We start from the raw sequence: 13082 nt of genomic DNA, 5'->3' as shown, positions 1-13082 counted from the left end.
TTGAAGACATGGCGCCGGGTTTAAATTTTGCTTCAAACCCACAAATGGGGGCCAAAGTGTGGACGTATAGCTATAGACGCCTCTGCCTTTTTTTGGGCACTTCATCTCGGTAGAAACCTCCACCCAGCAATTTTAGTCTAGCCCTGTGGGTGGCTCCCAAGATCTCCGTACTCCTATGTGTGCTGAAACGATACCTGCACTGGGCCCGCAGGCTCGACCTAGGGTTCACACGACCGGCGCCAAACGGGACGATTTGGTAAGTGCTTTGTTTGGCTGGCACTTTATGACGTGCGGCGGGGAAGATTGAGGATATATATGTAACGCTATGATCAGTACCGGCCCGTGGTGTGACCGTGTATATCTAGGCTTCCAATAGAAGTGATCTGGGCCGAGCGCAAGCCTATGGGCGAGATTAGACTGCAGCACATCATGCATGGAAACCCCCGGACTAAACCAGAATAACAAGTCCATCAGATATCTAACGAGATACATATGTACCTCTGTTATAACAGCAAAAACACTCAGATAGCCGCGTTAGTACTTCTCGCATAAAGTTAATTTATCGGGACTGTCATCTGATTTGACTGACTGACATGACGAGATATCGAAACTGTTTTAAAAGCTCAGCCACGAAACTAAGGCACGGGCCAAAACGTCCAGAGCCCTTTTTCATCACCTTGCTTTGTACTGACCGACTTAACTTCCTTTGCTGTAATTTTTCTGTTGAGCACAATTCTATTTCGAGCTCAAGCCATGTGTCAGTAGTCGCAGTCACAAACTCGGCAACGGAAACTGACCATCTGAGTAAGGGTCGTTAGAGACAGGTTAGAGATTATTGAGGTTTCCAATATTCTAGAGATTTCGTACGGGATAGCAAAGGATCCGGGATAGTAAACTGATTTTCCAGTAGAAAACAAAAAATATTCCCAGAGGATCCCGCACGGGACAGCAAGGGGTCCGGTGCATTGAGTTCCGGGATATCGAGCTGCGACGGTATGTATACATTGTTGTGATGTCTTCTTAAATGTGATTTATTACAAAGGATGGAGTTTATTTAGCTATTTAACTGATCCATAATAAAGACAGGTATCGTCTGGCCACCTGAATGGACCACATACGTACCCGCTCCCTCAACTGACCAAGTACCTGTTCCTCCAACTGTCATAGTGTTGTCCTTTATCGACATTTGCCTCTTGGATGACCTGCGCTGGTGCACCCGCGCTGGTACGGTTATTGGGTGTGAATTATGTAATGCGAAGTGTTCTTTTCGGATATGACCGTTGATTTGGTTTGTATATGGAGAAACATTGGTTTCTGGCGTATTTTGGATCGTGCAGATTCTGCAGCGGAAGTAAAGTGAGTATTATGGAGTACGTATACAACATGAAACAATGAAAATGTCTAAATCCATATATTGGCTCCTCTCTATCTGACCTTCTCGCGGATTTAAGCTAGTACTAGCTAGGTTCTACACCCTCTAGCTGCTAAATAAACTGAGTTATCCCCAGCACCAAGATCATACTCACCACTGGAACACAGTATGCAACCTCTATCCTACATATGCATCCTCTTCCCCCACCCGTGCGATAAGTCTTGTACTTCAAAGCAATATAAAAGTCTATCTATCTATCTATCTTCCCCCACCGTAGTATTCCACGACGAATATTTATGCACGTAGACAGAAAAAGCAAAAAGCTCATCACCACATTGATGCGGCTCTCCGAGCTGGCGTTGAGGCTATGTGTGCTTCCCGTTGACTTTTCCGCAAACTCCAAAAATAACACATGTACTCGTTTATCACGAAAAGAACCAGAAAATGCAAGTGACGGAAACAGGGATAGTTTGTATGAGAGATCACCGCCACTCCATACAAATAATCCTTGCCCTGAGCAACTGGTTCTTTTCGTGGTAAACAAGTATGCAGTTACCAAAAAAGCTTGGCCCTTCGGCCCTTTTTTTAGAACAAGCCCTCTTCTGCATGTATCTACCCGCGTCAAACCTGGCCATTGAGGATCGAGGAATAGTTTTCTTGCTTTTTGTATGACAGCGCGCTGCGCGCATAGAGTGTGCGGACACCTATATTCGGAGTAGCTATATACGACATTGGTGTTTTTTGGCTATCACTTTCCCAATCAAGTAATAACCTGGCACTTTTGTTGCACTTTCGTGCCAAGACCTTTCAATGATATTAAGAGGTGGTCGGAGAATTGCCTAATCAGGTAATTAAAATGCATAACGCTCTAAAACTATTTCCGAAATAGGCAACTTTGGGCGACATTTGTTTGGTCCCTTACCAAAAACTCAACTTTTAGAAATTCAATAATTCCACAACCATAAACGATAAAATTAATTAGACTCTGCCATTATGTAGAGCAGAGGCTAAAGCATCATTTAACAGAGAGAAAATAATTTTAGGTGTGGTGGTTGGAAAGCCATCGCCCCCAAAGCTTGAGGTCAAATGTCCTCCGGTTACAGGTGTCCGCAACCATACTCTAAGTACATGTATGTAGAGCAGATGGAAAAGAGATGAGCCTAATAATGATGGTGGTTATCACGGCTTAAATGGTAGCGAGAAAAAGGCAGAGGATTTTTCTGTGCCCCATGTAGGCTGCGGTGCGACATTGTCTTGTGATACTGCCTGCCACTTTGTGGTGGTTTCAATCACAACGTATCACTCGTTGATATGGTTTCATGCATGTGATTCAATAGCGAATTGATTTTCCGTGAACACCCCCCTTGGGGATGGTCAAAGATTTGAATTAGCTTATAAAATTATATACCAGATAAAATTATTCCTAACCAACCGGTTAGTTATAGGTAAATACATTACTTAGCTACCGTCCGGTCGTTCGACACTACTAGTAGCAATGTCGCATATTATATTGCTCACGTGCTTTTGAAGCCGGCCGGAGGTGGTTAAGGTAAAGGGTGGCAAGACCAAAGACCCGCTATCCTTTGCACACTCACCACTTTTCACGTAAACAATATAGTAAACGACTTTACTAGTAGCTCCGGACGGTTGGGTATTTACAGTCGAATTCGAATCTTATGGGTTCTCGGGTCATAATAGCCTTTGTAGACACAAATTATCCCTGTTATAAGGGTATCCGCACGTTCTATAAGGATGCGACTCCGCGCGATTCGGCCGTATATATTTATTTACATGCGGCTTGTTATCATATATATACGCATTAATGAATGATATCCGGCCGTCTACGAGGAGATGAAAGATGCATCGTCTTCCGGGGGAAGAGTTTCCGGAACTGCCGGATCGGTCTCGGAGCATTAGACTAACAGCAGTAGCGGTGGAGCTCACTCCGTTCTATTCTATCCATCCGAATTGATCGCCAAGTAGTGTACCTACATGAAATAAGTGATGGGTAGCAAAATTTGAAAATAGACGTACGTAATAGGACTCAAACATGTATCAACAAGACCTAAACACGTATCAAGTAGGTTCCTAGGAAAAATAATAATAGTTAACAAATGTGAGAGACCGTAAAAAGGCCGGATAAGAAAAGTGGTCAACCCCGAAAGAGAGACGGAAGAGTACTGGCGAGTCATATATACTATCATAATCTTGCGCATTTTTCTTCACGTATCACAGCGACATGACTTGGTCTATGCTCTAGGTTAGCTTAGACCGTACAATACCCCGCTCAGAATAACATGATATTGAGAATCATATATATGGACGCCTGGTCCAGTGAGTTTTCCCAATGGGTTGTCCTGCTCAGAAGCACCATACAAAATTTAAACGGGCTAGCCTGTTCAGCAGGTTCATAGGATCTTGCCCCATTCAGAAAGACTTTTAGAAGAACTCAGCTCGGGCTCGGACACGCCGTACTAAATTCTCATTGCTTCAAAGCTCTTATAACACCCCTGACAGTACGGGCCCTGATTCAAAAACGATTGTATTCGCAATCTTCTCATAACACTCCGGAAGGCTGTGCAAGATCTTGTCGACTAAGTCTATCTTACACTAATCCGATAATCTATACGCATTAGCACTCGGTGGGTTCGCTGAAGAATTGGTATTTAGGAGGTGCAGATGTTGCAACATTGTCGTAGCCTTCGAGCATGTTGAAATGTCTTCTGGGCGCAGCATGTTCTTTTGGTTTGGCTTCAGGAGTGTAGATGCTTTTGAGTATGAGAAAACTAGTGGTTGGCATGTATCTGTGATAATTCGCCGGATGGCGGAATATGGAGTGATCGAGGTCAGATATAGAGGTGGTGCTGGTAGTCATGTTGCTGGTAGTCATGGACGTGACTATTGATTTGGCGGTTGGGTATGTAGCGTTCATGTACTACATATGTATGTAGCCTTCCGGGCAGGCTCCGAACCTGTTGTTTTATATACCAAGCTGAGTGGCGACAAAATATATATATATAATTGGATGCGTAGGTAGGTACTACGAGTAATCTCCGGTTTATATCGCGCCTTCCAGCGAGATGTGGCACTAATATTCTCAACGAGACAAGACGTCAAGACGTCTAATCCCAAGCCCTGTTTTAGGTAGAATGCCACCAACATACGGTATTTGTTGATGAGGCGTTCCATCACTTCTTATCCGTCGCTGCACTTAGGGTAGGTTGACCCCCGATTACCTACTAGCCGGATTAGGCCACAAACTCAGGGTTAGGTTTAAAGTATCAATTTAGTGCTTAGCCAAAATGCGCCTACTACTGCAGATCCCTAACTTATATCGGTCCAATTATTGGGCGCGTTTTAAGGTTGACAGGATGACATAACAACTCGATATTCTTATTCTACGTTTAGGGTACAAAAGTTATTTTTATCCCTGAATAAAAGAATCCAACATACAAGTCTTCATAGCCCTCTAGAGGTCATCTACAGCTAGAACCACTGATTCTTCCTCACAGTACATCCACTTACACCCCTAACGCGCCCCTACTCTCTCACAGCCTCCACACCCCTCCTCCCCTCCCAGTCACAAAGCCAACTCCCCTTCACATCCTTATCACCCAGTCTCTTAACCCCAACTACAAGCTCCTCCCCAGGCACAACATCCACACAATTATCCGTCCAGTCGCCCTCTTCACCCGCCTCCAGTACCAACCCCTTCACCGGTGCCCTCGTCGTCACAACAACCCTATCCTCACCATTCTTTACCTTAACCGTCACACCGGGATCGCCGCTGAAACGAACAAATTTGAGTGGTTCAGGCCAGGAGACAAACCGGGCGAGCAGCGTCTCCCCGTTCCGGTCGTGGAGGTATGCTGCAACCACTGTTGTTGCTGCGGCGGGGATATTGACTTCTCCGAACTCGGTGCTGCGGTTGGGCTTGAGTGTGCCAGTGATGTGAGGCGTGTCGAGGGCAACGCTAGCGCCGGTAGCAATGTCGAATGCAGCGAGTGTGATCCGAACTGTTGTGTACTCATGCGAGTTGGAGACACCCCATATTGACAGCAAGGCCTGTTCCTCGGGGTATGAGCGTAGGATGGGGATATTACGCTTGGTTGTGTTTCGTGCGAGGCCAATGTCGAAGTGTGCCAGTGCGCGCTTTAGTGTGAAGAAAGCGGGCTTGGGGCGGAGATAGTAATCCACAATAGCCCATGATATCGCCGGCCAGCTGGTTGCTTTTAGTACCATTTATAGGAAGAGTGAGATTGCGGAGGGCTTACTTATCGTTTAACTGCCATACCAGTGCGCCGGAACAGAGTTCTTCTCCGGGACCTTTGAAATTCCTCCGCCAGTTCCGGACGGCAAAGCTGACGGCCTCGGCTTGGAGTAGTTGTGCGCAGTAGACATAGTCCTCCAGCGGGTCCATGCCGAAGCGAAAGTTCTCGCCCATGTACATTGTTGCTCGGCGCTCCGCACCGGGACCTTTATCATGGGCGAGGAACTCGAGCGATTGGGATTGCCGGGTCGAAGGGCTGGGGAGCATGCTGGTTATGGTACGCATTGAGGGCGGGGATTCGAAGCCGAATTCGGAGACAAAACGGCCCATAAGAGGTAGGTAGGATTGGTACGGATACATAGGCCCATGCCAGACGTCTACCAGTATTATTAGTTTTCTGTGAACTTCAAGGAGTGGAGTGAGATATACCCCATATATGCACATCTCCCTTAATCCTCGAATTCGCCTCTACACCCTCTCCACTGAAGGGACTACTCGTCCAATACTCGATTCCTGTGTTTTCTATACCAACCTCCTTCAATGCCTCGGGAAGAACTATTTCTAGCGTCCTTCGATGCTGAAAGTTCCCACGCATCCAGTTCTCAACCTTCTTATCCTCCGGATTATAATCCCAGCCATACAAGCCTGCCAGCCACATATCCTCGTTATCTCCACAGATCAGAACCAAACTTGGGTGATGCACAACTCTGCTTATTTGAGTGATAGTTTCCTGTTTGACAGAGGCGCAGAACTCGTCGTTTGCCGGGTAGTTACCGCATGCGAATAGGAGATCCTGCCACACGAGGAGTCCGAGCTCGTCGCAGAGATTGTAAAAGTCAGTTGTTTCAACGATACCGCCACCCCAAACGCGGATGGTGTTCTGATTGCCGGATTTAGCCAGAGAGAGCCAGCGCCTGTAATTGCTTTCGGTGGGTTCGTCCTGGGGGTGTGTAAAACGTGGCAGAAAGAAGTCACCGGGAATCCAGTTTGAGCCAGAGGCAAATATGGGAACATTATTGATAACGAAGGTAAAAGAGGTGCCTGGGACAGAATTGAGGGAGGTTTGTTGCAGTCGGAGGCGGCGAAGTCCCAGGGCAGTGGTGATAGAGTGAAGAGACTAAAACAAATTAACACATGTGTTCTGAAAGAACTTGGGACCAACATTATATAATTACCTGTACTGTGTTGAATAGCTCCACTTTCACCTGATACAATGGCTGTTTACCATGTGTATGTGGCCACCAAAGCTCCGGACTTTCAAGCTCCACTGCCTGCTCAAAGGCCCCAACAACATTCACAGGGAATATCTTTCTAAGCGCTACTCCGCCCTCTGGATTTGCAATTTCCACAAGAACGAATCTGCCGGAATGACCTTCGATATGCGCTGAGATTTGAACGGTAGCTTTATCTAGCGACTCGTTTACTGATGGGAGGATCTTCAAGTTATTGATCCGTGCCTGATACACTTCTAAGTAAATCGGTAGATATGGCCCTGTCGAAGCCAATGCCGGGCCCCAATCCCATCCCCAGTGGTATTGTGCTTTCCGGAGATACCTGAGAAGGTCAATTCAAACCCAATTGCCTGCCAAGACAGTATTCAACATACATTCTCTCATGGCCTCCCATCAAAGTATCATCTGTCTCTGCCTTTTTATAGCCCACCCTTTGTTCCTCCTCCTTGGCAAACTCGCTCGGGGCGCGAAAGCGAAGCTCTAATACGAAATGCCCCGCAGTCAAAGCTTGTGCAGATATATCCACACTCTGTGGGATAAACATATTCTTCGAGAAGAAGAGATGTTCCGAGTTGAGGTACACATCGACGGCTGTGTCGAGGCCCTCGAAGACCAGTGTGAGCGATTCATTTGACTGCAACTTTGGAGGTGTGAAGTGCGTGCGGTAGGTCCACGAGGCGGAATTTATCCAGAGACATTCGAGCTATTTTGTGTCGAGCTGTTTGTTAGCCGCTGTGTGTTTCTTTGCGGGAGAGAGGGGATGAGAAGGAGAATTGAAGGTTGGAGATAGTAACCTCGTTGGTGCCAATGTAGGGGTCTGGAATTAAGTTGTTTGCGAGCAGATCCAGATGCACTACAGTAGGGAACTGGGCCACTGGTATGTAGGAGGTCGCGATGGGCTTAATGTTGGAGGATTGTTTGACGCGCCAATCCTTATCAAGCGGGATCCTCCGTAGCGCTATGCTAATAGTAGCTGTAGCAACGCGCATGGTGGATACTAGCTATGTACTTGTAGAATAAGACCTATCAGATGCTGCTGTCTATCTCGACCTTTGAATTATTACACAAGAGAGTAAGCGAGCAAAGAACAATGTACTTGCAGGTGTGTGTAGAGGATGTAAATAGTGATTTGTGATGTTAAGGGGACAGTACATCGACAGTGTACCTACGTGTTCAGCTGTTTATTGGAGTACCGGCTATCTACCTACATCCAGGTACTGCGCAAAAGCCATCATTCCGATTGCCTGAAGTCCACGGGGAGTCTCGGTAATTCACCCATTTACCCGTCTCCCCGAATTCGGCACTGGCGGGCGCCCTACCTCACCCCCCACGGGCCCCACCTAAGAAAGAAAGAAAGAAAGAAAAGCGAAGACGGCCCGCTGCCTGCCGAGTCGCTACCCCGCACGTCACGTTTTATCACTCGGATGTCTCGTCACCCTAGTTATGATTGGGTTTAATCCGAAAACATCGTACGAGAATTACTTAAAGAATCATTCAGTCACGAGCGGCCAAACATATGTAGACAGTGACCCATTGCAACCCCCGTACTTGAATAGATAGAATTAATTCCTTAGAGGCTATCAATTGATGGGGCCTAGCTTAATCGCGGCCCCCACTTCTCATTCGCATAATCAATGGCTCTTTCAGCTCCCCCAGTTAATAACATTCTTCTAGACTTTCAATTTGTGGACCCCTTCAATCCATCCTGTTAATTGCGTCTTTCCTTAACCTCCCTTCCAATTCTTCACTTTGTTCCATAATTTTATGGAATCAGGATATAATTCTTACCCCTCACTCAGTTAACCGAATTTTTTCCATGCCACATAAAATTACTCCCTGCAGTCATAATCCTTTAGCCCAATTCGACCCTAATTTTGTTTGTGTGGGCTGTTTGTTATGCAGGGTTAGGGTTTCGCGCAGAAACGCTGTATTCCGGTAGACCACCTTTGAAAATCGATACTCTGCTGCAGTAGTGCAGGGTTAGTCTCATTCCCAGACTATGTTATGTGTGACACCATGGGCACAGTCTGGTGTAATAAGTTTTCGGAACTTCCTCCGAGAAATGTCCGAGTGACCCCGAGGGCTCTCGGAGAGTCTAGGGGTTCGGAGAGATTTTAAGACCCCGAAATACTTGATTTTGTATGGCAAACTCGCAAAGATTTAATGTTCGCCGGGGGTATTTAAGGTTTAGAAAACCTCCGCTAGTGTTCAAATTTTACGCTAGTTCGGGGTGTTCTCGGGGTGTGCTAATCCCATACAAAATACCCCCGAAAAGCCTCCTTGAGAACCCCCCGAGAGCCCTCCGACGCTGATAGAGACTTTGCGCTGGATGCATCCAGCTTGGAATTATATGGATTTTCGTTGATCTGGGGTGGTCAAAAATGGAGCCAGATGTTGCTTGCCACTGATCGGCGTTACCCAGTTTTTGGTGAGAGAGAAAATTTAACCTTTTCTACAACTACTCGCGCGGCCGGTTTGAAGCCGCTCAAAGAACTGTGGCGAGTGATCTGGCAGCCAATGAGAGTTCGTGTTTTTGCAGTATTCAGATCAATTACCTCTTTTGTCTGAGCGGCTTCAATCCGGCCGCGCGAGTAATACCTTAGCTAGATTATTGTGGATTTAATAGAAGGTGTAGTTGCATCTGAATTTTATCATAAAAGAATCCTCATAAAAAAAAGGCCACCATTTAGTCATTCTACAAAGGATAGAAGGAGTGGAGGTCTAATTTCGCGATTAGCCCTCTCTCTGGGAGTCAAATGCAAGGCTGGATCTATAATTCCTTGGCTAATTAATGCCAAGTCTATCAAAAAAGACTCCGGATCCCTCAGCGCAAAGTCTCAAATATCTCCGAGAAAATAAGTCATCAAACGAAAAAGACCTATTACACCAGACTGTGCCGGGTCCGCACACTCTGGGCAGGGCATTGATCCCACTGTCCCACAATCAATCCAATGCCTTTCCCTTCCCATCAAAAAATTCGTCTCATGATAGAATATGCGTATCTCCAAACTCTCCCCCCTCCCCCCTCTAGCCAGCGGGGTAAATGCAGCCTACACTCATAATCACAACTACTTCTCACTGGGCCACTGACCACCGCACTGGTAATCGGGATTTTAGTACAATCGGACAGTCTGTAGCAATTCTCTCGATCAGTGCCCCCGGCGTTCCTGTTGGAAAATTCTCCAGATATGTAGGTAGGATGGTAATATTTAGCTTCATCACATACATCATATATTTATGTAGGGCGATACTCAAAAGCTAATGATGTAACTACAGGAAGTAAGCATCAGTACCTACAGTCACTCACGGGGTGAAGGCGGATCCTGTCTGACGGTCAGGGATTTGAGGCCAATAAAAGAGTTAGGTTTTGGACGCCAAGGCAAATTACTGCAAACAGCACCATCAGACAGGATCCGCCGTCAGTAGGTGAGCGACTGTACGTACGCGCCTAACTAACTAGCTGAAAAGCAAATAACTGGCGACGCCATGTTTGTATATAGCTCTACGGATATGGGTAGAAAAGCACACGGCACACACGTGTGCGTCAAGAGCTTGAGGTTTAGTCCCGAGGATCGGTCCCCCTTCCCTTTTTTCTTTTTTCCCTTTCTTTTTTTCCCCACCTTTCTCATTCCCTCAGGTACGGTACGGAGGTTCAGAGGGGAGAGAGAGTTTTTTTTCGATGTGAGTGTAAAACACCCATGGGTCAGAATCGTATTTCACAATTTTCATGTCCTCGGTGGGTGGAAAGAAAACGCATTACCAAGGGTAGATCAGACCGAGGAAGCATTCTACTCTTCAACGAGCAGTTGCCCGATGGGATTTCCAGAAGACCATCGAGACATATCGCTTGTTGTTCCGGTGTGCCTTGAGACATACCTCAACAGCTTCTCTTAACATGACGAGGCGGTTATAATAATGGCCCATCATGATGCTCAGGCACCACACTATTAAGGCTGGATTTCGGAGCCTTTTTTTTTTTTGCGACGTGGCCGCTTCTTGGCACGATCTCAATTGATTATTTCTCTACATATGGGTATGCTATTCACAAACCGAGAGGCACCTTGGGGGGGATTGTCATCTTGTTAAAGGCCTTCGACAACTAAGCCATTCTGATGAAGAAGGACGTCATTATGGCCTTGGCATCGGGCAATTGAGTAAAGCAGCATATGCCTTGCTGATCATGACAGAAGGGCCAGTCGGGTAAAGGCCGAAGACCCAAAGATGAAGATCATGGCTCTAGATTACAGCACCAGCGAAGATTATAGCAAGAGCATCACTCTTGTACAATCAATGAAACTTCGGCACACTTGGCTTGAAACGATTCGATACCACACAACCATTCTTCATGGTTGGATTGCAATTCAACCAGACCAAACTACATACAATATTGTCATTGACACATGGTATCACCGTTAGCCGGCAGTACGTAGGTCGAGTCAGATTTCGTGACTCTCCAAACATATGGCCTGGGCCGTGCGTACCGGCCATGTGACCGAGGCAAAAGCGGAATAGTCGCGTAAGGATTGTAGAGGTAGCAACGAAAAAAAAAACGAGTGATAAATTGGTATTCTACGACACCATGACCTGAATATTACTCGTAAAGGGAAGCGATAGGGATCGTGGTTTAAAACTGCTTGTAATGGTTTGTTAGACTTGGAAAAATAAAGTAGATGACTGAATTCGTAATATAGGCCCATGGGACGAGGTGTAAATCTCACGATGAGTACTGTCGTGCCCCCTAACTGTAGACGCTGGAACAAAGTCAGCAGACATCAATCCCCTACAACTCTTTCGGTCCCGCGGGAAGAAGAGATTTCTAATTCTGTCATCTTTTTCGTCGAAATGATCTAGTTACACTGAAAAACAGTGCCGTTAGTATTCGGTGTCCTTCTTCAGGCTGTCGACGTAGGAATCAGGCGTCCCGGGGCGATGGGGTTCGTGATGGATGGAACGTCGAGTAGACCGCGGACCCGGTTCCATGGACTGAATGGATGATGGATGATGGATTCGAATTGAATCAACGCAGGATTGTGAGCAGTGAGGAAGGCGGGCAGGAATCTAAGGCCGTGACGTGCTGGAATGGATTACTGGTGGACACCGAAGGATCCTAGGGGTCCTGTAGGGTAAGAAAGGGAGAAATGGCCGTTGACCGTAGATGGTGTGTTGGCGTGTTTACTTTCACTGACTGGGCGACCGAATAAGGATCTAACGAAATCTAGTCCGACGAAACAAGAATGGATAAGATCATCAGGATAAAAAGAGTAAAAAAATCTGATCCATAACGTCAAGAGGACTTACAGGATGAAAGAGAAGGAAAGGGTCACTCAAGGTTACGGGTTTTCGGTCCGTAGGAGAATCTCGAGGAAGAAGACGGAAGCACAATGGGGTAAGAATCATGCAAGCATAGATGAGCCTGCCTCACCCTAACAGTTTGAAATAGTCGGTTTGAAGCATAAGGCAAGGGTAAAAAGTAAAAGCTAATGAACGAGGGGAAATCAGGTTTTTCCGTAGGCCATAGCCCGTAGAAAGGGCCAATAGCGGAAAAAGAGGGGTGTCAGAGTAGGAGCCCGACCGCAGCAACTGTCTAAGACCTTTGAGATTCACGATGTCGCCGTATCTGGAATGCAGGTTCAGCGGAATAACCGAAGGTTTAAGAGAGAAATCAAAAGACGTGTCCCCGTATTCAGCAACATAAAACATGCGACATGAGTGAGATTTCGAGGAGCGATATTGGGCAAGCCACTGAAAAGAAAAGGAGTAGTAGCACACAGGATCGAAATAATCACCCTCTCCTCTGGACCAGAGGATGTGAGTAATTAATATCTGCCACATCATCCAACGTGTCTGTGACTGATCAGAAAAAAAATCCAACAAGTCCGAGTTACAGTGGTGTAAAAAAGGATGGTATCTGGCAATACAGAATTGACTGTAGAGAGTTGTGATCTTGCGAGATGAGAGGCATGAGAAATATGACGAGCGGGAAAATACTGAGAAATGATCCAAAAGATTTTTTCGGATCTCCAAAAGGTATCATCTACCATAATTTAGTCATGTTTCAAATAAGATCGTCTGAAGATGTTAGCAAGTAATTTTTGAGCTGAGACATGCCTAAGCACTCGACTACTGCTTCTCTTAATTGGGTCAGCGACCTTTTTCTTTTATAGTTAGGCATGTCAACCAAAGATGATTCAACAATTCAGGGCTCCGT

The 13082-nt window shown here is 46.3% G+C and overlaps 2 protein-coding genes across 2 annotated transcripts; both read right to left on the bottom strand.

Annotated features, from left to right (window-relative positions):
• Positions 1 to 4912: 4912 nt before the first annotated feature.
• On the bottom strand, positions 4913 to 7863 carry LAJ45_03765 (uncharacterized protein; the record flags this gene model as incomplete). Its single annotated transcript, XM_046113349.1, has 6 exons — positions 4913 to 5594; positions 5647 to 6019; positions 6072 to 6759; positions 6818 to 7196; positions 7249 to 7577; positions 7669 to 7863. 6 exons carry the CDS (start codon positions 7861 to 7863, stop codon positions 4913 to 4915), a joined length of 2646 nt encoding a protein of 881 aa, XP_045973642.1.
• Positions 7864 to 11981: 4118 nt separating this feature from the next.
• LAJ45_03764 (uncharacterized protein) lies at positions 11982 to 12271 on the bottom strand (the record flags this gene model as incomplete). The annotated part of the gene is made up of 2 exons (XM_046113348.1): positions 11982 to 12089; positions 12173 to 12271. The coding sequence occupies 2 exons, from the start codon at positions 12269 to 12271 to the stop codon at positions 11982 to 11984; spliced, it is 207 nt and encodes a 68-aa protein (XP_045973641.1).
• Between the last annotated feature and the right edge of the window lie 811 nt (positions 12272 to 13082).

This window comes from Morchella importuna (genome assembly GCF_003444635.1).
Source record: "Morchella importuna strain M04M26 chromosome Unknown Morimp01GS008, whole genome shotgun sequence".
In the NCBI taxonomy this organism is placed as follows: domain Eukaryota; kingdom Fungi; phylum Ascomycota; class Pezizomycetes; order Pezizales; family Morchellaceae; genus Morchella; species Morchella importuna.
The sequence above is the reverse complement of the archived record's forward strand: the minus strand, read 5'-3'. Positions and strand labels throughout refer to the sequence as shown.